Genomic DNA, 24,230 nt, shown 5'->3' on the forward strand with positions numbered 1-24,230 from the left:
GCGGAGCAAATCCAGAAAGACTCCACCATAAGCACCGGTGCCTAACCTCTCCCATGGACTTCCGCAGAGGGGTCAGGGTTGCCCCTCCAGGCTCCCAGAGCTGTCCCCAGTTGAGGAGAGGACCAGGCCACATGCCGCTGCCTGCGGCCACAGCACACAGCCTGAGAGGGAGCCGTGGGCTACACCGTCAGGACTTATGGCAGGGAAGATCAGGGAATAAAAACGGCGGGAAGCGCTGAACTTTCTTCATGGTGTAAAATCAGCTGCTGGGAATTGGAAGTCCTTCACTCTTTGCAAAATTAGGCTATTACTGTCCTAAATCTTTTTAATACGTTAAACTAACCAGAGATGGATTCAAGCCCTGGCACTCCTAACAACGTATTCTCTTTGTGCCAGAGCTCTGAAGTGGCTCCAAGTGGGAAATGGTAGTTTTTCAAACAAATGCCTGTGTCAACTGCATGCTGCATTCCTTACTGCACACTGCAGTGCTCCACTGATAGAAGTAGCTATGGGTGGGCTTTTTCCTTGGTTTCGATTTCTGTGGTTTTGTGTAAAAAAGAACAACAACAGTAGCAAAAAGTTTGGCTTTCAAATGGCTCATCTGAAAAAGGCAGGTCATTCCCATCACACAATGATGTATCCATAAGCCTACAAAAGAGGGAAAAAGGAAACAGTGGGGAAAGAACAGAGCAGAGAAGATTGAATGCATCAGCAGTTATCCCCAGTCTAGGGAATGCTACCAGTAGCTTACAATGTCTGTAGCATTTATACTAGTCCTTTGAAATCAGTTTGGCACTTGGGTGTCATCCTTATGTAGTAAAGAGCAACTACTGCACATTACAAAGTTTCCAGTCACCACCACTGAATGCAAGACATTTTTCACAGATATTTCTTCTCTGAAGGGTTGCTTAATGTAATTCTCTTCAGAGTAACTGTGTTGGTTTCATGTTTCTGTTGGCATTGCTAAAATCAGAATGAATCTGCCAAAGGTATCTAGTGCAGACTTTAGACTGTGCATTGAAAAATAATGCTGAGGAAAACATAGAACAGGTCTTATTACTATCTAAGTCTTAGTATTTCCTTGTTCAGTACCCAGGGGCCATAAACAACTGCCTAGGGAAGAGTAAAAACAGGGTAAGCATATGTGACACTTCACCCAAATTCTCTTCCAGTCTACACCTGCTTTAAGCTCAAGCAAGGGGTTTCCTGAACCTCTTGTGGTTTGTTGATGAAGTAATCTTCAATAGATTTAATTTCAACATACTTTTCTGGTCCACCCTGAACCCATATAAATATTTTGCATCCACATAATTTTTTCCAAGGAATTCCATGTCACACAACTATCTTTTGCCTGAGGAAACATCTCCAGGTTTTTCTGAATCTGATTCCTGCTAGCATCATTTAATGACCTATATTCTTGTTCTGGAAAGGATGTGGAAGAGTTAATCCCTAGCCCCTCATTCCAAATAATCATGACTTTTTAGATCTCTATCATATACTCCCTCAGTCATCTGTTTCCAGGTTGAAAAGTCAATAATTCCATACCATTCCTTGTTGCCCTTCTTTGATTTTTCCTACATTCAATAAATATACCCTTTTATAGGTGAGGGTGTCAACTACATTCCACACACAAGTTGTAGGTATGCAGCAGACTTAGAGAGGGGCATGATGATGTTCTCCCTTTTGTCCTCTTTTCTCTTTTTAAGATTTGGTTTCATGTTGTGTTTCCCTAGAACTGTCTGTCACGACTCAAAGACCTCACTCCTGAGGGGGGATGATCACCTCCAAGAACATAATTTTGTATGGCGGGCTAGGATTGTTTATCCTCATGTGTGTCACTTACATTTGTCTATATTGTAAGATTACCAGGATGGGGAAGTAATCAGAAGAACAATCCTCTTGTGTTACTATCCAGCAGGCCTGACAGACAATCCTGCCTGTTATGTTCACAAAGTGTTTGCTTTTTGTATCCATTCATCAGTGAATGTTAAGCAGGCTGTAGGAAGCCGTTCCTGATCAGTGCGTTTTGGCAAACATCAATAATGTCTTGTACATAAGGAGAGCAGATGTCACATTTTACAAAACCTTTCTAAAGCTGTTTGTAATGTTGATCTTCAGAAAGTACAAATACCGCATATAAAAAGCAGAGTCCTCTGAGGTGCTGAGTGCCTTTTGCAAGGTGCTGATGAATCCCAAGTCCTTTTGGGAATTAAGGATGCTCAGCATCCTTGTAAAGAAGTGCTGGGTACCGTTCAGGAACTGATTCCAAAATTGCAATGCATAGCCTTTGCTTCCAGATGTTATTTCTCTTACTGGAAAATGAAAGGTGTTATTAATAAAGTCAAATGAACCCCAAAAATGGCATGCTATAAATCATCTCTGACAGTTGCTTAATTATTACTGAGCACCTGTTGGTTTTTGCAATGGCACTGAAGCAAATAAATTCAACTAAAGGAATAAAAAAGGCAGTCTTCAGTGAAGGCATAAGGCAAAAGTAATGAAGGAATTAGATTCATTAACAGATCTCAGAAGAGTTTCCCTAAATTTCCTATAGAGTAATGTAACAGAAATTTAACAGTGAAGGAAACATACCACTGAGAGTAATGATTTTGGTACTCATGCAAATTTGAAGATTGCAAATTTGAAAAGGGGGATCCTGAAACCCTGGCTTACCTCGAATCATTTGGAGCCTTTTGGTATTTTGAGTCAGAACTTATTTGTACTGCAGCTTTCCCTGCCCATGGAGAAGGGGTAATTAGACAAGAGTTGAAAGTTGGTGCGGATAGAATAGCTGCTGCTGGTGGCAGGGAGCAGCAGTAGCCTTGCCATAGTATCAGGACATCTTGGGGCCTCTCCTGGCCTCGCTGGTGCGTGCGCTCTGCTGCGGCTGAAATCCCACATCTTGCCTGAAGCCCAAAGAGAACAGCTATTCAGTCTTGGCAACAGCCTCAATTACAGAAAAGTAAAAAACCCTCAGCCATCAGATTTTCATTAATGAAGTGCCCTTGTCTGTATTTATGGTAGTTTATACTTTTATGGCAGTTGTAGTGTTCAGGGGTTCTTGACTGGAAGAAATGTCTAGATGGTGACTCTGACTTTGTCAGAAGAAAAGAGGGGATGGGGAGGAAGGCTGGAGAAGAGATGTCATGCAGCACTCTTATAAGCAGGACTTCATTTTGATTCTTTCATTCTCTTGTCAGGTGCTGGATTCGATGGAGTGGAAGAAATTAAACGTCACCCTTTCTTTGTTACTATAGACTGGAACGTAAGTGGAGCAGCATTTTTTTTTTTTTTTTTTTTTTTTTTTGTTATTTTTCTCAGCTAAACTTTTGAAGACAAACTGCCATGCTTAGAAAAAAGATTAAGTGAACTCTAACATAAAGAACCCAGGAGCTAGAGCCTTTTAAGTGGGTGCCTATGTCTTTTGCATACATATTTGGCAGTGTTAGGTTTACGGTTGGACTCGATGATCTTAAAAGTCTTTTCCAACCTAAATGATTCTGTGATTCTAGGATTATGTATATACATTTGTTCACATACCTACAAATGAAAGAAATAGAAAGCTGCTTTCAGCATTGCCAGTTTTCTTTAACTGCTTGTCTCTGTTTTGTCGGATGGTCTGGCTTATCACAGTACTACCTGAGGCTATTTGCAGTGTTCTGCAGAGTAATTTCCACATTCAGCTCTAATAAACATGATGCATTGATTGTGGGAGCTGGACTGGAGTGAAAATGAGCGAAAGAATTCCTGTAATATTTCAATTGCAAAAGAAAACAGAGCCAAAGTACTGAGCTTGAAATAGATAATCCAGAGGGAAGTGGTCTGATACTCTAGGTCCCTACATCTTTCTGCTTTTATGTTCCGTATTGAAATACTTGTCCCTTCTCACTTGTCCCTTCTTTTGGGTCAGGCAAGCTGGACTAAATGCTAGTTTTATTCTTTCTGATATCAGGGACATTCAGGAATCCTTTTCTCCCTTGGAATTATTCAGAGCAGCCCCAGGTCTGCTCTTACACATCTGCCGACATCTCCAAGACCTCCAGGTGCACCCTTTTCCCAAACACAGCGTGGTGCTACTGGGACTGTCTGGGTATCCGTAGAGCTGGTACAGCAGGCTGTACAGCAGGTTGTGACTTTATGCTGGGGGAATCATAACTCTTCCAACAGGATAGCTTTTTTAACTCCTTCTTGTCACTTTTGGCCTAAGTGACCATAGGACAGGATCTGGCCCTTCCATTACATTGGGATGGGGGCTACAGAAAAGCACAACATAGATAGATTTTCAGAAGAGTGATTTTACATCACTGAGTATACAAGTCAACCAGCCAGAACAGGAAACAGCAACTCCTCTTACAAGTGGTTGATGTTTTAGTGAGGTGAGTCATTAATTTAACATCAGCACTCAAAATTGGAACAGCAAACATTTGATCAAATGTAACACGGCTGAAATAAGACGTCGGACATGATTAACAGAATGGTAAACAAGGATTTATTTTATTGCTATCAGCTACAGCTCATAAAGCTGGCGATAGAGATTAGCTAAGTATTCCATTTAGACTGGCAACAGGTTAAACCTTCTCACATTTTCAGCGTCATATTTGTTCAAATCGACTTATTTTTAGACAAACCTGGAGGCAAACACTTTTCATTCTTGATCTGGACATCTGCCAGTGCATAAAAGCTCCTGTTTGCCACATCCTCTAGAATTTTCTAGTTTAATTTTATCTGACCTGTGTTGTGGTATTGTTATGTCTTTTTAATATTTGATCTGAATTCACTCATGAATGCTAGTGTAACAGGTCACATTGATGTAGTTCTCACTATAAATTCTGGTAAAACAGCGTGAATGTGTGTGACACAGCCATTCTCAAACCGCTGCCCAGGGCTTTACAGTAAAGCTAATTCCTCTGTGAAAGTACATTTTGTGGTGACCAGGTGGCCTTTGAAAGGCCCACAGAATCATTTATTTTGGAAAAACTCATTAATCTAACTTGAATTGCATGTTGAAGGGTTGGCATGACTCATAAGCATGTTAAGAGATGATCAATGAAAGTGGAGTTTGAGATTTTCCTTTATGGCCCAGCTGACTTTTAGTCCCATTACACATGTTCTGGAGTCTAGATTCTGTTTCCTCTTCTGCTTCTTACTAATCATGAGATTCTGTCTAAAGACTTTACATTTATGAAGACATTGTGAAGTGAAACATTGTAAGTGAAAAGAAAAAATAGAGACTCCTGAAGAGTTGGGTTCTTTATTATTATTATTTTCCATTTTCCTTTGATATTTCCACAGTCCTCAGCTTTGCAATCAAAATACAGGTCAGGTACATACATATTAACGTGATAAGGCGTACTGGAGCAGTAAGAGGGTTTCTCCTTCTTCTGTTTGCTAGTGGAACAGCTCAGTAACATCACAGAGAAATAAGGCTCTGCATCTGGGAAAAGTATTCAGCAAAGTCAGTTCCAGAGTGTGAGACTCCTCAAGACCACCTTCTCTCATGATATTTGATGATTGTTTCAAGCTCAGTTCTTTCAGGAACAATTTGATGCCTGTCCTAAGGAAATTGTACAGTTCTCCATCATTTGAAAAAGTTCTTATGGACGGGTTAAGGAAATATCTACCACGAAGAGGCTAGGTATGCTTGAACATGACTTGGAGCTAGAGAGGAAGGTGGATTTAATTACCCTTTGATGTCTTATCTAGCCCTCTAACTTTGCTTTAAAATGTAGCTGTAAAGACCCGTTTTAATACAACATAATTAGTGTTTATTGTACTCTCTTGGAGACAGATGGATCATTATTACACTTATCAGCCATCATCTTTGTAATATATTTTCTCACTGAATCCTAATTTTACTATCACTTATGGAGATCTTGGGAGGCTTATCTAGTTACAGCAGCAGTATTGTATGCATTTCAGAGTGGTGTGAGCCAGCCTGGCCCTGAACTGAAGCCAGGACCTTGCCTTACAATGATCATCCAACCAACTGTTAACATGTTCTCCATGGACAGAAACAGAGCAGGGTCAGAGAACAGAAATGGATCAGGCCCAGATGTTTAGTGCTGATCTCTGTACTGCAGGAAAAAGAGTCCCTGATGCCCTCATTTTGTTCTTCCATCACATATATAGAATCTCTCATATCAATTTGCAGGCAGTCAGCAAAAAACATTGTAGGGGCAGGACATGAATGTTGATTTATTTTATACCTTGGTAATATAAAGACCTTGGACAGCAAGAGGCAAGCTCTCTTGGAGAGCTTCTGAACTACCTTGGCAGCTATGATAGACAGGACTGCTGCAACTGACAGCACAGAAACTTTCAGCAACTGTAGGAAAATGTTCCTCCACCAAGAGCCCCCTTATCACGAAGGGTCAGAATGGGTTAGTGTCTTCTAGAAACCCAGTGCGAAACAGGTCTTTTTTTAAGCAAGTTTTTTCCTACAAGAGTGACGTGATAACCAAGAACAAACCGCCAAGTTGCTTCATCGCAGTTTAAAAGAGATTCAAAGCAGAAATGAGAGTTAGCTGCTTCCTTCCAAGTTGTGTGTCAAGTCCAGATATCACAGTGATGAAATCATTAGAATTGCAGATAGGAATGTATAAAGCGGATCCTCACGTCAGAGTACTGTCAGAGCTGTTCCCTTTGGGTTTGGATTGGGGCTTGGTTATTGTTTCTATCACTGAAGTGTTTACCTGTTGGAGCAGCCATTTCCCACTTGTTTCCCATCTTTCACTGTCTTCAAACAGACACAATCAGACAGTGTCTGGTTTGGATGAAGGCGGTGAACACAGTGGAAACAACATACGCAGTGTAAAAAAGCCCCTTGTTATGATGCTGCAGATGCTGATGCCAAGCACAGCAGTGCTGATAGCATATGACCACTGCAATAGGTGCAATCCTGGAAAACATGAGTGTGGCTAGAGAATGACAGTCCTCCTCCCGTCCTTTCCCACTGCTGCTTTATGTCATTCCCATGTTCCAGGGTGCCATTCTTCGGTACAAATCTCCAGCCACCCTAAGTTGAACTTTTGGTGTGTAAGTAGCACTAAATGAACTGTGGACAATCTGACACAAAGTTTTTATGCCCAAACTTAAATTGTGGCATGAGCTAATCTCTGTATGAGTCTCATCTTTACAGCTAGTGTCACCGAGTAACAAAACCCTAAATTCCCACTTCCCAGCGTGAAAAATAGACGGTTTCTGCAAATAACAGTCTTAATGCTCTAAGGCATTTAATAGGCACTGTGACACAAACTCAATAGATCCTTTGTTAAATGAATGGACTGTCTTTCATGATCAAGGTTGGGATTCACAGGAAGGAGATTGGATGTCGAGCTCCTTCTGAGTTTTACCTACCTACTACCCTTGCACCCCCTTTTCTCCCTAAGACAAGCAGACCTAAACCGAGTTGACCTCAGATAATTTCAGTCAGTGGCTCTGAGAAAGCACAGTCTGGTTCCTGATATTTTTACTACTGTTTCTTCTTTCCAGGTCATGCATAAAAAATTTCTGGCTTTTCATTGAAAATGAAAAATGAAATCCCTTTTTGCAGACTGCAGTCGGAGGAGTGGGCTATAAACAGTAGTTTTTGTTTCGATGACAGGCTAAATTGGAACTACAGCAAATGACATGCTGGAAAATGAACTGTCAAATACAGCTGAGGGAAGGAGTGGGAAGAAAGTGGGCTCAAGTTCTATTTCCTTCAATATTAATCAGAGATCAAACTAAACTGAACATCTGAATTATTTAATTGCAGATTTTACCAACAGCAAAAATTGATCCCAAGGTCTGAATTCTGCTAGCTTTTTTATCATTTGCAGGCAATAACGTTCAGCCATTAATCTAGGAGAGGACAAACATTTTGGAAGGTAGTTCATCCTTTTGTCTACTTATTGAATTTTCCATGACAGGTATATGTATCAAGGGAGTTTATTCTCACACTACAAGTACATCACTGTGGAGGGTAGCATCTTTCTATTTCTAGAAGGTGTCTAAGAAATAATTCAATTCTTCATCAAAGAAACTCAGTTGAGGAAATTGCTAAATGTTTTTTAATTAAATTAAACCATTTTCTTTTTCTTGTTATTTGCCAGGCACATGTACATTTTTTTAAAGATTAAAAGCTAACTTCTTACAAATAACAAGAGACAGCTGCATGTCACAGCATTTTGTTACTAGTCTCCCTGGTATATTACTTGAGTCCCAGCTGAGGAGGTGTTCAGATGAAGCTCATATCAGGGATCTGGCAACAAATATTAAGAAAAGGTCATTGGGACCTGGGAGAAAATCAGTTATTTCAAAAAAAAGGGGGTTGTCCCAAATCAGAAAGGAAGTTGATAGAAGCTCATAGTTTCTCAAACTGCTGTTGAACTGTGTTCTAGTTAATTCATAGGTACTTATTAATCTGAAGGTACTGATTAGCAAAGTCTCAGAAGGAACTGAGGGATTGATAAGTAGACAGAAGCATGGATATGTATCCAGGTGCGAATATCTAAATCAACACTTTCACACCTTGGAGTTCATTGCCCTCATTCTGTGGATTATGCATTCCCTCCACACAGCCTCTGGATACAACAGCCATGCATAATGCACAGGGCTTCCTGATACCTGACAGTCACATTTTTCTCAATGCTGTGGCCAGTTTAAAAAAATGGAGGTGGGATGTGGGGGGGTTATTCTTTACTGGGAAAGAGAGGGAAATTTCATTCTCAATGAAATGTTAAGGGCTAAGGAATACATGTCTCCTTTACGGATGTGGAAGGAATATGGAAGCAAAAAAAAGTCTTCAGCTTCTTATACCCATGCAAAATAACACACATATCTTAAGCACCCAACCTGAAATTTAAATACTCGTTAGCACTAACATATCCAAAGTTTCTTTTGAATGCCTGATAAAATGCCCCAAAATAATAATTTGGATATGAAAACTGGGATTTAAACTGGGACAACTGGGACCCTGTTCCCATTAAAATAGGTGGTGGAACTCCCAGTGACTTCTGCATACAGAGCCAGGATTACCATGACTTGGGATGTAGATAACTGTTTAAACTTTACCAGAAGTTATGTGACACCCTGATAGAAATGGTCAAAGACAAGATTTGAAACTTAACTTGCTATGTCATTTGCCACTCTGGTTGATTTCTGTTGGAAGAGATCAAGGCAATCCATCAGCCCCAAATAATTTTTGGACCATGGTAAGAGATAATAGGTTAATACATTTCACCTAAAATTTGAAATATTCTTGGAAAATTCAGAAGTATCTCAAATCCTCCAGGAAGAGATTTGTTCTCTGTGTGTATAGAAAACAATGGCTGTGATTCTTACTGTTTTATTAGATCAGCTTGTGTCACGTTGTGTTCTGCAGTCTACAGGATGCGGGTTTTTTAAGGAAGAAGCATTCTGCCTGCAGCAAGTCTTCATATTTAACTGTGTTGGGCTGCCCTGTGGTTTAGTTTGCTTCAGTGAATTGGCTTTGGTTGCAGTGGCTCACTCGGAGAACTGGAGCCAGTGTGGGATGGGAAAGCTCACAGATGACACTACTCTGCTTGTTCTTGTTCCTCAAAGATTTCATTTAGTTACCCAATTCAAGAGCTTGGGGAAGAAAAAGTGTTTTAGGCAGTTTACCTTTTGCTATTGCTAGTTGTCTCGCCAGAAACACCAGAAATAATTTTTATCACAAGCGGAAAATGAAATGGAAAAGGGAGTCATCCGGGTTGCGCTCAGAGGAGGTGCCTTTCACTCGCACAAGCAACTTCTTTGTTTCCATCCCCTCCCAGCAAGTGGAGTTGTGATTACACATCTTTAGGTGGCGTGTGACTCATGATGAATCTTAAATCCGTCGCTAGCAGTGGAGGATGTGGGTTAGGGATTCAAAATACAAATGTAGCTCCAACAGCACTTAAGAAACTACAGATGGGGGGAGAAATTAAGAGGCCAGGGAGAATATGGTTACGATAATCAAGAGAGTGCAGTTTCCAAATGATGTACAACTCTAAAATGTGTTCCAATTTTTGGACCTCACAGGATGAGGGGTGCATTTAATTCAAGGAGGAAGCATGTGTGTGACCATGTTGCTTTCTGCAGTAGAAAGACTGCAGTTGTGAATTAAGACAAATAAAGGGAAGCTGGAAGCAAATAGCTTTCTCAAGGTGAAATCCTAGCTACAGAAACACCTTCAGTAGGTGCTGAATTCTCTTTTAAAGTTCTATGCAGACAGAAAAAAATGTATGTTAATTACTAGGTTGATACTTTTCAGTTGATGAGTGACACTTCCTGGCTTTTAATTATTTGGAAGACTGGCTTTCCATTGTGGCTCACAGCAATTATTCATCTCTCTTTCTCTCAGAAGATACGGAGCAGTTTTATGCAAGCAGAAACTTTTTTATGGTGAAATGGACGTTAATTATTGCAGAGTCATTTCCAGCCTCACCATTCCACTTTTCCAAGGAATCATAATTCAACCACAAACATATGCTTTATGCTAATGCTGATACAAGATGTCCTGCTTCAAGAACCTTTATTTATCTATGCAAAATCAAGTTCAAATTATGATGATGTGTATATATATCTTACGTTTGACCACATGCTTTGTATTACAAAAGTTAATTCACCACAAAACCCACAGTTAAAAAGAATCTTCCTGCATTCAAAGAGCTGGAGAAGCATGTATTAATCTCCATTAAATATTTTGAAAAATCAGCTCATTATGAAGTTGTTTTAGGAGCTAACCTGAAAATACATATTACAGTAAAAACAGTCGTAAAATTGAACTCTCCAGGTCTTATCATGACTTGAAAGTTTGAATGAAATGTTATATTTATGCTCAGCCATGTTGATTATTGGGCGCTTTCTGTGGCAACTAATGCAACCCTTTGAAACCTGAGAACAAAAGCATTGCTAGAAAGGGAGTGCAGTCTAGGGACTGAAACGTGGGGCAGGGAGTCAAACTGGAGCTCTGTTCTCCATGCCGCCATCGGTATGGTGTTTGGTTTTGGCCAGTCCAAGCAGAGGTGATGCAAAGGTCGCCGAAATCAATAGGACTCTTTACATTAACCTCTGTAGGCTTTGGGTCAGAGCCATCCATGCTGCACCTCAGTTTGTTCATCTCCCAGAGTGTGTGTGCATGCGTGTGTATGAATGCTTGCAAAGGAGCACAGCGGAGCAATTTCTTAAAGATCGCTAAACATGAGTAAAGAGGCTGCCAAGTCCCTGGTAATAAAGGCAGTGTATTAGTATGCATTTATGGTGACTGATACTTATGTGATCTCCTATGTGTCCCCTCACGCTCCAGAACAAACTCACACACCTAGCAGTGCTTACCTGTTATATACCTTCCTCGCTTGTTATGTTCTTCCTTGGTTTTGCTCCTCTGCTCAAGCCACATTTAGGCCTTCAACATGGTTCCCCACCCATCCGCAGTGCTTTCTTCCTAATGTCCTCTGATGGGAATTTCATCTAATCCTCAGCTGTGAGCCCCTTCCCTTTTACCAGATATGCCAAAAGAACAAGTCTCATGTTTAGGCTGTGAGCACCAGGCAGCCGGGCCTGTTGCTCAGCTCAGTCTGGCAGAGTGTCAAACACATTGCTAGTTCTCAAGAAAGAAAGAATGCTAAAACAGCCACCGCTTCCTGGCGGTTCCTCGTGCTCGTTGCCATTGCTGCACTGCTGAAGTCACCCATGCACAGTTTCCTGGTGTTACCATTGCACGTTCCGGTCCTGCCATTCAGACCAGTGAACTTCCAGGTGCCTCAGCTGGCATATTGTGCCAGTCCACAGGCTAAATTTTTACCAGAAACATCTGTGTTTATATTCCGGATTCTGGTAACTAAAAAGTGCAGGGACCACCCAGGGCACAGGTTTTAAGCCCACCAGTCAAGCAGGAGCCAGAGTTACGGATTTTGTCTGTCCTGCAAGGATGGCACAGAGCTGAGAGAGGACACCCTAAACAAAGCAGGGAAACCTATCTGCAGATGCTGAAGGTGTACAGATTGTTGTTGATAGTGATCTGTTCTTCTCCTTGTAGAAACTATACAGGAAAGAAATCAAGCCACCTTTCAAGCCCGCAGTGGGACGGCCAGAAGACACCTTTCATTTTGATCCAGAGTTCACATCTCGGACCCCCACAGGTTAGTAAGGTGGCACATGGGTAATGCATCTTTTCAGTGAGTAAATTCATTCTTCCTTCCCATCCCATTTCCAACAGGGTCTAAAAGTCTGATCACCTGTGGGATTACTGGGTTTTGCAATATCCAGCAGGAAGCAGACTGTTTTGCATTTGCAAAAAAAAAGCAGCTCATAAGCATTTCACCAACTTCACATTAATTTGTCTTCAGGAAGGACAGATTTCACATTTTTAATAGGAAAACTAACTATTGATTTGCTATTTTATTTATATAATTGCTATTATATTATCGCTTATATTAGCTGAATTTAACTATTTTAAATTACCTCACCTTCAAAGAACTTTGCATCTCTGCAAGTTAATATATAATTATATATTCCATAGATGTTTTCTTTAATTATGAAATCCCATAGGCTGTGGACTGTTGGAAGTTAATACATGGTTAACCGCAATGAAGAATCATCAAGTTCTCAGATCAGTGGGGTTATGCCAACAGGAAATCTGGCCCACAATATTTAGAAAATCCTTGTAATGAGAATGTTGTTCCTATAATTTCTATTTCCTGACAGGAATATCACACTTTGTGCACTATATACATGAAGGCGATTGTTGCCCAAAACACCATCTTTCCACTCTTTTAGTTGAAAGCAAGAATATCAGTAACCTCAGAGTGGTAAGCCCAGTTATAATGTTGCCTCTTGCTAAACATGGATAAGCTACGTTATGTTTCTTCCTGTGATATTCCTATGTAAAGTAGTACCTATTTATACATTCTAAAATGTAAACATTAAATTAGCTGTTGTTTGTAAAACACTTTGAAGATGTAAACGCTGTAAATACCATAGTATCATTGTAATAACCAAGTATAAGGTCTCAAGCTTCAACTGTCAAATTGCCCCAGAACTGTTGCAGTGAGAGTAAAAGATCTGAGCTTTCATTACAAAAACCCCTGCATTATAGCACATGAATCAGAGCTGAGATTTCCTGTAGTTTTCGTTCAGGCTCATCATGACCTTCAGCCTTTTTCTTAAAACTAGCCCAAACCTCTACTCAAAGCCTGGCTCAAACCTCCTTTCATGGGGTATGAAATAGTGGTATCTACTCAAAATCTTTTATCAGGCTTAGTTCCTAGGTTTTTTTGGCAAGGATGTGATGACTTTCACAAGCTATAAAAATACTACATTCTGGTTATCTGAGTCCAACTGGAACATCCACCTGCCTCCAGTATATATTAGTCATGTTCTGATTCCTAGCCCACTGCATGAAATCAGCTGATCTTTGGATACCAGACATTTCATGCCTTTGATTTTAGCTTGAATTCAGATTTCAGAGGAATTAATTTCTCTGAAATATTGGAGACTGCAAATTAGTCTGATCTTGAGAGAAGTGCAGGCTGGTGCTGCCCTGGAAAGTCTGAGAGAAGCATTGAGAGTTTGGATTGCTTTGGAAGTTCACACTTCATTGGTTGTACTGGCATGAAAACCTGTGTACTTCATGCATGTGCTGATGCCCAGGGTTATATTTTACACTCTACATGTTGCTACTGTTGCCTAATTCAATCTGATATCTCATGCAAGGCACTGACTTGGAAGGTTTGTTTTGGGGTGGTGGCTGGGGTGGGGAGATGGCCTGCCTCAGTTCTGCTTCATGCTATTATGGAAAGTGGCCTGAGAATCAAACCCTGTCATTTCAAAATAGGTGTAACTGGAAGTGTGAATCCCTTTACACTTCCAGAGGGATAGAAAAGCCCTTGCAGACTGGCAGCATCTTTTGCAGCCCCTGGCTGTTGACTGGTTGGGTCAACCAGAAGGGGAGAGCATAACAAGAGTGTTTAATACTGGCTCATATTGCCAGTGGAATCAAACAGGAACCTTTTTTGGTTTTGGGGTTTTTTTCTGTCATGACATAGGCCCCATACAAACCTACCCTGTTACTGAGAACATACCCAGACAGAAAGCACTGTAATAATTCCCGTTTCACAATGATAATGCAGTCATTGTGTTTTGATGAAGCTGTCAGAAAGATATTACCAAGGAGGGGGCACAGATACGTACAGTCATTTTGCACTCTGTCTTTATGAATGAGTTCTCCTGCCTGGAAATTGGTTTATGTCAAAGTTTTGGATCAGTAACTTGCCAGTCCCGTGATTTCCTGTATCTCAGAAAGTTCCTTTAGCCTGGAGGTTGAAACAGCTTTCTGTGTATTCCTAACCTCAGCTCTGAGTGCACTAAAGATGTGGTTTCTGACATTGACAATTCATCTCCATGGATATAGTTTCACATTACTTTTTCTCAGGGATTCGTCTGAGTTGGAGTCGCTTTTTCTGGCCGCTTGCTTCTTAAGTCCACCACTGTGGACACACATCTTATTTGTGCTTACTCAGCTCCTCACAGGGAACCAGAGACTGAAACAATTCAGGTTATAAATCGCGATTTGAACAAAGATCAAACCAAGATCATTATGGTGATCCAACTTAGATTTCAGTCCACAAATGTTTGTACTGTTGTAAGTGATGGGGCAGTGTGCTGTAACTGGCAGGGATGTCTTCAGCTGGCTTTACTGCTGAGAAAAAATATGTAAAATTGCACCTGAAATGTCTAAATTTCCTCCTCTGCAAATAAGATAATAATGTTTGCTAACCCCAGTGAAGCATACTGAAGTAAATTACTTAAGATTTATGAAGCCTTTGAAAATCCTGTAAAGTTAGATGCTGTAGTGGGGCAAAGCATTATGACTTTCACAGGGAGAAAGATAACCATTATACAAGATTGGTGTTTGCAAGTGGGTCTAATTCAGGCATATTAAATGATTCTGGATTTATCAAGACTAGGAAAATTATTTAGGTTTCATAGCTATCAGTTAATTAACATGATTTAAACATAATTTTGCACTTAACACAGGTGTTTAAACAATTCATTTGATGGGTATATCAGTTGGTGGTGATGATTATTCAATATTGAACACCAAATAATCAGTAGTTCTTCTATAGTGTTTGTTAAAGAGATTGGCAGTGAATAATGAAGGAACAGTTATTTTTAAATAGAGATGACCTAGCACTTACATTTTAGAGCCGGATCACAGCTTTTCTGAAGTTCAGGAGTGTTCAGATTTGAATTATTGTCATTCCTTTTTTAAAACAAACATCCTTTCCTCTTAATTAATGTCTCTTGGAAAATCACTGTTGTATATATGCCATTGTAAGAAGTACCCAGGGATGCAAGAAGTCTGGTGTGATTCATCCATGTATTTGCAAGGAGAGCGCCCATCAATACACTGAGATAAACAAATAGCCCACGTCATTTTACCAAAAGGCAAGCTACTCCATGTACTCTGCAGTGAGGTGTGACTTGCTGTACTTATTTCTGACTCCTGTCAAAGCTGAGGTAGCTTTGTAATGAGACATAGAATTAGCTGCAGTCTCGGTTCTGTTTATTTCCGAGCAGATCATTTGTTTTTACTGCATTCTGGCTTCAGATCCTTTGTTCGTTTGATCAGTAGATTTATACAGGGAATGTCCACACAAGGAAATACATTCTCAGATATTTTCAGGACCTCAAGTAATACTCAGTCTTCCACGCCACTGCCCCAGACACTAATAGGTGGTGCTGGTGGTGTAGGCAGGTGAGTCAGATACAAGGTCCAGTGAAAGTGGGTATTTACACGCTTCCTACAAGGAGATTGCTTTCTGAAGGAAGTTTAGCTCTGTAGCTTTGCCGTGGTAAAACACATGTTGAACTGGAGGAAATGTGAAGGGGGAGGGAGAAAAAAAACAACCCCAAAAAAAGACCAAATAAAAGGTGAGCAAATTTTAGTACTATAGGTTTTATAATACCCAGCCAGCCTACCCAGCTACCAAGGAATGGTTTGCAATGTGACTCTTTCTTGCTTATGAAAATACCTAGGACAAAACATACGCTGGGGAGAAAGATCTCTCTAAAGCTTTTCAGAATTTTAAGTGAAGTGCAACTCTTCTCAGTTTGGCAGGCTGTTTCTCTCACTGAGCAGTGGCTCTCTAGTTTTTTCATTCCAAAGGTAGAATAATTCAGGGATCTTTGATCTCCGGCCACTGCTCCCCTGGATTTGCCCTGTCAGGGGAAGGAGTGGGGAGAAAAAGTCCATGAAGGTTAGTTAAAACACTCCTAGTCATTTTGTTCACCTGAGGACAAGTCAACCAGCATCTTCCCTGGAGTAAGTCACAGCTCCTAAAGTTGCTCCAGAAAGATCCTTATGAGGCCACAAACCACCACTACTGGAGCATCACACTTTTATGCTTGCTTCAGGTCCTGTCTTCCCTACATTCTGCTGAGGGGAGACCTCATCACTCTCTACAATTACCTGAAAGGGGGTTGCAGAGAGGTGGGTATTGGTCTCTTCTCCGAAGTGACGAGCGACAGGACAAGAGGAAATGGCCTTGAGTTGCGTCAGGGGAGGTTTAGGCTGGATATTAGGAAAAATTTCTTTATGGAGAGAGTGGTGAAGCATTGGAACAGGCTGCCCAGGGAGGTGGTGGAGTCACCATCACTGGAGGTGTTCAAGGAACGTATGGACATGGCATTGCGGGACATGTTTTAGTGGGCATGGTGGTGTTGGGTTGATGGTTGGACTTGATGATCTTACAGGTCTTTTCCAACCTTAATGATTCTGTGATTCTGTGACCCACACAACATACAGCATTACCCAGAAAGCACTTTAGCCTTTGTAATTTCGGTAGTCGAGGTTTGCTGCAAAGGACAGATATAGCAGCTTGCAGCTTTTTTCTGCTCCCTGGCGAACCTGTGCTAAGCCAAAGGGGTGCCCTGCGTTGAGCTGTCTGTCTTTCTCCTACCCTCGTCATCCTGTGCCTTCTTTCTCTCTGCGGACTCCTAGCACAGCCTTGATATGGAGGTGAATCATATTCACATGTGTCTGCCAGTTTAGCAGGATCTGCTGTTGACTGGCAGGGGTGACTTTGTTGCAGGTGCTGTGCTATTACTTTCTGATCTTTTGTGCAGTTCATGAGGCCATTTTCTTCCTTCTCCTACAGATTCCCCAGGTGTTCCTCCAAGTGCCAATGCTCATCACCTTTTCAGAGGGTTCAGCTTTGTTGCCTCTAACTTGGTGCAGGAGCCTGCACAGCAAGACGTGCACAAAATCACCGTCCATCCAATTGTGCAGGTACTGATGCTGATATTACACTTCACATTTGATGGGCAGATACATATGTGCGTAGTGTATTTAAACTGCCTCAGTGTCCTCACTGGTATTTCACAGCTACCCAGTGTAGGTAGGAGGTGTTTACATGCAGCATGTAGGAGGTAGAAAATGAGATTTTTTTTCCCCAAAGGCTTTCATCTATAAGTTCATGTTCTCCACAGCCTTTACAAAGGAAATAGGAATTGCACTGTATCACAACTGAAATGAAAGTACTTCTGAATGCCTGAAACACTATTCCAGTTGTCCATGCTGGGCAGGTAATGAAGTGTTGTTTTTTCAGTGAATGCATGTCATTCTCAACAGTTTGGTCTTGGATTATATGATATAGTCTGTGTTGGCAAAGGGGCTTAATGAACTACTGCTGAAGGCTCCCACAGACACGGAGCCCAAGCTCCTGGGTGTAAGAGGCCACCATGTTCCTGTTGCTATTCCACGAGAGCCTGGGTGGTGTACTCACATAACCCAGAGCGGCTTGACGGGGGGAAGGACGCTTGCCAGACACTTGGTTCTTTGCTGCCATTCCCCTACAACATGCTCTCCAGTGATTGTAATTTAAACCAGAAATAAATTGCTACAAATGGCTCAATACATCAGAGGAACAGTGAATCGGGAGAAAGAACTGGGCTGCTAAAAGATGCAGCAACTTTTTCCACAAGGAAAAAGTTCCTCTCCTACCCACAGCCAGAGGTATACATGCCTCAAGAGGAGCGCCTCTGCCTGTGGTTTTCATAGGTTTTCATTGTTTTCATCCCCATTTTAACAATTTACAGTGGAATATGTCATATTCTTAAAGATTTCCCTTATGCAACAGTAAGTGAAATGTTGCCCAAGCAATTACATTCCAGAAATTTTATATATATTCCTGTGGTTTGCTTTGTAAAAATGTATTGAATATTAACACATGCATGTCTTATAATTTAGAAGGTTCTGTGTGGACTTTGCTAATGAGGTTACATTTTTAGACAGAGGATCCTAGAGGATTTTTAGAGCTGCTTGTCATTTCTTGAGTCCTGGGATGGAATTTGCAGCAAGGCCTCAGACTTGGGTTTCACCATCTAACCAATCCACCTGCCCAGACATTTTCCAAAGGGCATATGACCTAATGATGCCATAGTTCATTCTATACCCTTCAATAAATAAAATCAGAAACTTTAAAGTATTTTCCTACTATTTTCACTAGCAATGTATTTTCTTAAATTAGGATGGCTTAAAATAGTAACTTTACCCTCACACAGAAATCATAATTAAACGTATCCTGGACAAGACCTCCAGTGGTCTGGAGGCACACCCCATGTGTGGGGTATCTGTTTTGAAGCCTGTGAAGTTATTAGTCGTTTATAAGTTATCTGGCCCCTCAGTAATTAGAAATAAGTTTATATTGTCAAGATATGTGGGTTTGTCAGGGGATTTGGGCCCACAGTTTGCTGTGAATTTCTAATAGGAGGTAACTGCATTCCATAAATAGTTTAGAAAATCACTGCTTTTTTGCCATCACTTCTACATGGACAACTCCATCTTACAGACTGGAAAAAGGTAAAAAGGGAGGGGACGCACTTGTTTAAGTAAAGAGCTTCAGAGTTTTTTAACTGGACTTGGAAAACTGCTAAGGACAAGAAAGCTCTGTGAAGGAGATGAGATCAAGCACTTCCTTTATTAAGATGAGGCTAGTCCTTGCTGTTACATACCCATGTCCTGATTACCTTGTTTCTTTTGTCTTTCCCTGTAGCAGTTACATGGGAACAACATTCACTTCACAGATGGATACGAGATCAAGGAGGACATAGGAATCGGCTCTTACTCGGTGTGCAAGAGGTGTGTTCATAAAGCTACAGAAACAGAGTTTGCCGTGAAGGTAAGAAAGCCTTCTGGTAGATGCCAGAAATGTGGTTGAGACTGCTCTGCTAGTCTGGGCAGCAGTGCACTCAGTGGATATTTTGTTGGCTTATTTCTTGTTGGCAGGTGTTGCTTGTATTTTTTTTCTTCTTTTGGAAGATGACAGGTTTCATGATAAGCCTTATATTATTTCTCACACCTTAATCTCATCAGGTTAAATTCCTGGATAGAAAAAACCTTTACAATCATGCATGGAAATCCTGCTAATCATTTCAGCCGTGCTCCTTGGAAACTAGATAAAATTTTTAACAGATCCTACATGAAATCATCATAAGTAAACAAAATAACATATAAAATGATTGCAAAGTTCTTCTTTCTCAAGCTTTTTAGTTCTGACATTTATTATTGTAATTCGACAGATTTGTCAGTGAAAACCATGATCACCTTCAAAAACTTAGATTTCCTTTTGTCCCCTTGACATTCAACAGCAACATGCTACACAAAGGAGCAAAAGGCAGTCTTCAGCAGAGGTGTAAAATAGTAGGTCAGTGGAATTTAGCTGGATATTAAAGACAAGTTAGTGAACTTCAGACTTGGTCAAGCAACACTACATAAAACAGAGTCACGGTAGCCGCAGTGACCAGGAAGCTGCTAGGATGTAGGTATGAGGGAATCTTTTCTGATAGGGAAGAACGTCAGTAGAACTGTTTTGGAAGGTCGTGCTCAGAGGACTGAGTCACAATCTCTATTAAACGCTACTGAATAAACAGTATGCAGCTATTACAGAGGGCAGAACAGACCAGTGTATGTGGCAAGTGGTTGAGAGGTTACAGCTCAGAGGAAGAGTTCCAAACATTCAGCATTCTTTAAGAAAACAGTGTAGCAATTAAAACACTCATATGTTAGAAAAGTATTTAATGGTTTTTTTCTTGTACCAAAAAAAGACAAGATTGAATTAAATGAGGAATTAGTATAATGAATTTGAAAAGACACAGACAGTAAAGTCACATCCTTTCAGTCTGTATGATCTCATGGGAACAGATTGCTTAAGTGAGCAAAAGACAAAAAGTAGCTCCCTGAAATCAGTACATAGAGAAATGTATTTACCAAACTTGCAGTAAATGAGGGATTCTAGCCAATTGCCACTCTACTTTTCTTAATTTAAAATTTTAGAAAAGGTATGTGAACTCAGCTTATAAATGAGATTGTGTCTTTGCTATTAAATGAGATGATGAGAGCTTAAAGAAGTGATCCAAACTGAAGTCCGTGAGATAAATAAGCTTCAGGTAGTTAATAGAATAATATTAAACCTTTTATTCAGTTTTATTTTCTGTTACAGGACTGATGATAATGCAGTATCCATGAAAGTCCATGAAAGTTTTGGTGTCTCCCTGTGGTGGCCACAAAAATCTGGAAACCACTAATAACTGACAATCTGTTGATGTCACTGGTCAAATAAAAGTTGCTTTTTCTAGGCTACATCATAGTTAGGAGCATGGACCTACCAGCAGGTCCGTGGGCTTGCACATGAACATGCTAGGATTTTCATTCCTACTGAATGGAAAAATTAACTTTTTCCAGTGTCCAGGTCATTTGTCAACATATGGCATTATGTTATAGTAGGTATGGGTTCTGTGTAATTAAATGACATCTGTGATGGAACAAAATGTATATTAAATTAAAGTAATAACTTCAATATTTTATTTATATCAAGTATTGCTGACAGTTTTATCAGTGTAATGCAGCCAGCATGAAACCAAAATAGAAAGACCTTGGTCCCCAAAGATGTCTGAGTGCCTGAATCCAAGACAGTCCAGCACCTACTCAGCAGCTGGGGGTCTGGAGTAACTCAGAGGATCCAGAGCAAATGCAACACCTGGAGACACTCAAAACTCCAGAAGAGTTTAACACTTTGATTGCTATGTTTATGCTCTTTCCCGTTTTTATTAACCTTCCCTCTTTTTATTCCTTTCTTCCTCCTCTTATTACAACTCTTTTCTTGTCATGCCGATATGTCTTGATTTTGACTGCCAGTTTACAAACAGCATCTCAGTTTCTGACACAGTATGAGTCAAATGTGTAGCACAGATTTGGGGTTGGAGACGGCTGGTGAGTTTCTGTTTGTACTGTCTTTCCAGCACATTGAGTGCTGCCTCTTTGATTATTATTCCTACCAATATATTCATTTTACTTTCCTTTCAATTTTATTTTTATTTCGTATTAAGATTATATCATTTTGTTATCAAAGTAGCTCGCTTTCATAAAGATTGCAAAATGCCACCCATTTCAAGTAATTAGATAGCACAGGAGTTGCAACTGGTATTATCATAATTATATATCAGTCCCTTTTGACATGCATCCTTTAACTCTCTCTATAAAAATCACTGTAATTAGACTCTCTTGATTTCTTCCAGTAAGTATAATTTTCTCAGTGCTCCCTAATACATAACATTCTCAGGAAAAAATATCTGCAGTGATAGTTTGTATGATAGGCAGCAGCCCCATTTGCCTGGCACCACCTCATTAAAAGCTGCCTCTTTAAGATGAACTGCTGACACGTCAGAGAGCATCATCCCATCTCCCCAGGGGAAGCTGGTGATAGTGAAGGAGGTAAGGAAATGACGTGGTGGCATCACCACGGGAAAACACACATCATGTCACTGGGTAAATAATCCCTCCATGGAGACTGCCACTCACCGGGCCTTATTTACTGTCGCTGTGTAGTGCCATACTGAGACAGCAGAGTACCGAGCCAGAGTAACCTGAGTCAGAGCTCCAGCCTGAAAATCCAGTCAGAAAAACGAAACCTTTCCTAGCCCAAAAAGCAGAACATGTTTGTTAAAATGCAAAACATTTCATCCCTTTTCCTTTTGCTGGCCATCTGCAACTAATTGGGTGCTATCTTACAGAGATAATTATATGTCTCGCAGTGCAAAGAAGTTCTTTGCTGGTGTTGTAAAAGCACTTGAACAGATCTGGGATTAAACTCGGTTCAGAGTTCAGTGAGACTAGGCACGTCACTCACTGAGATGCTCTTGGAAGTCCCCTTAGACTCCTCTCCGCACCTTTAGGCACTTAAATACCTTTGTAAAGCCAATCACCGAACCTGCAGAAGAAGAGAGTTTTCTTGCAACCTTTTCCTCTTCTTCCATGTCATCTGTAAAATTAAAATGTTAATAATAAACTCTAAATCTGTTTTAGACATGTCCTCAGACTCCTAAATGCAATATTTAAGAATTCAGACTTACGTCTCCATTGCTGAGAGCATTTCAATACCATGCAACAGAAAACTTTGTAGACAGCCAGATTTTCCAAAAACTTGAGTCTACCCTGAAACTAGTAGCAACCTACCTGGGTCAGTGCAGGTAGATGTTGGTTTAGCAAATCTTCATGCCATATTCTACTGCATGTACGTGATCTGAGGTACTTTTTAAATGTTACTCTTAGGCTTTTTTCCATCTCGTGCCCAAGTGAAAAAAGGTATAAAGTTATGACATACAAGTAAGTGTATTGTTCATTCTTCTGAATGCTTTATAAGACTCTGGTATAAAGAAGGGATCTGGGGAAAAAAGTGTTTCTCCTCTGACAGACCTCTAAGGTGTTTCAGATTCTTCTGCTAGAATATTGATCATCCTGACTACAGCATAATGATTTTTCATAGCAAAAGAAACTGGCATTGTTGATCACAGTTAGAAGCTTCACATGGGTACAACTGTAACAGTGAGGTCAGAAGCAAAGGAAAATCGGATCAAACTATTTCAGTCACATCAGTATCTAGAGAAAATAAGTCAATTACATAAAAGAATGATGCTATAGCAGATGGGAGGGGTTTCTGTGGATGGAAGAAAGTCTACAATGGAAGCCTAAAAAGATCAAGAGCTCTCTTTTGGAAAACAAAGGAAATGCTACAGTCCAGAGTTCTTGGTGAATCAGATTTTTCAAAACCTGCCAGAGATTTGATGCAATTAGCATATTCCAAAAGTTTTTCATTACTTAAAACCATTGCACTGTTTTCAAGTTTGGATCCCTACTTGTAGTGAAGCTTTCAAGCTGGATTTTCAGGTGTGCTTCTTACTGATGTCAGATTAAGTGAGTTTGCAAAGGATCTGGTTGCATCCCCCTTTACCTAAAGATTTCTTTATTTAGATTGAGTCCTTAGCCCCAGGAGAGATTACTGGTGTATAGTAGCCAAGTAGAAACAGCTGCTGCTATGGCCTATTCTGCCCCCAATACGGTAGCTGCCCCAAACCTTGCAGAGGCAGGTGGCATAGGTGCCAGCTTCAACAGCTTGATGCCAACTGTTTTCTTCTCCTGGTCAAAAGAATATCTAACTGGTTAAGTCTTATGGATTTTCAGTCGTTGCATGCTGTTAGAGCCAGGGCGAACTGGGTAAAAGGACAGGGTATACATTTCTCCCTCCCTTGAAGAAGAAAAATACACAGTACAAATAGTCCCAAATGACAAGTCCAATTTTGCAGATGCCGATATTACAGTGGAATTTGGATCTCAAAACACATGCGCATTTCATGACTTTTTCCTATCTCTGTAATGTACTAACCAACTATTTGGCTCGAAATGTTCCACAGCTGTGAGCAAAGCCAAATTTTGCAGTCTATGTCTGCCTCTGGGATACAGGTTAGTTTATGCTAGAGTCCTAGTAAATCCTACACTTCATATATAATTCTGGTAATTATGAAGCACTGAAAGTACATCCATCTCGGCACGTTTTGGTATGTGCAGACTAGGGAGAAGGTGCATTTTAATTAGCCATAAAAATGCAATACCAGTGGAGAAGTGCTGTCAACATGCTATCGATAAATAGAAGTCAGTAACTCATGAGAGCTGTTTTTAGCAGGCTTGTGTAATCAGACTTGCTATATACCTCTATTTATTTGCTAATAACAGCGAGAGACACAGTCACCAAAAGCTGTGTGAATTCCAGAGTTGTTGCATAATTTTTTTGAACTCCATTTTCCTCTTCCATTGATGTTCATAGTCTTGGTTTGATTGTTTTTAGGTGGTTGGTGTAAGTAGATACAATAGCCTGCTAATCTGAAGGCAGGAGGTTACACAGTGGTATATA

General features: G+C 40.5%; 1 protein-coding gene across 2 annotated transcripts in view; it reads left to right on the forward strand.

The window, feature by feature from the left end:
- RPS6KA2 (ribosomal protein S6 kinase A2) overlaps positions 1-24,230 on the forward strand; it is a 312,524-nt gene that overhangs the window by 264,870 nt on the left and 23,424 nt on the right. For both annotated transcript variants that reach the window (XM_059835897.1, XM_059835896.1), the window contains 4 exons: positions 3,201-3,265; positions 12,023-12,125; positions 17,145-17,275; positions 19,041-19,166. In XM_059835897.1, the coding sequence (XP_059691880.1) occupies positions 3,201-3,265; positions 12,023-12,125; positions 17,145-17,275; positions 19,041-19,166 (425 nt within the window). The remainder of the gene's footprint in view (positions 1-3,200; positions 3,266-12,022; positions 12,126-17,144; positions 17,276-19,040; positions 19,167-24,230) is intronic.

The sequence above is a fragment of the Gavia stellata genome, chromosome 2 (genome assembly GCF_030936135.1).
Source record: "Gavia stellata isolate bGavSte3 chromosome 2, bGavSte3.hap2, whole genome shotgun sequence".
Lineage (NCBI taxonomy): Eukaryota > Metazoa > Chordata > Aves > Gaviiformes > Gaviidae > Gavia > Gavia stellata.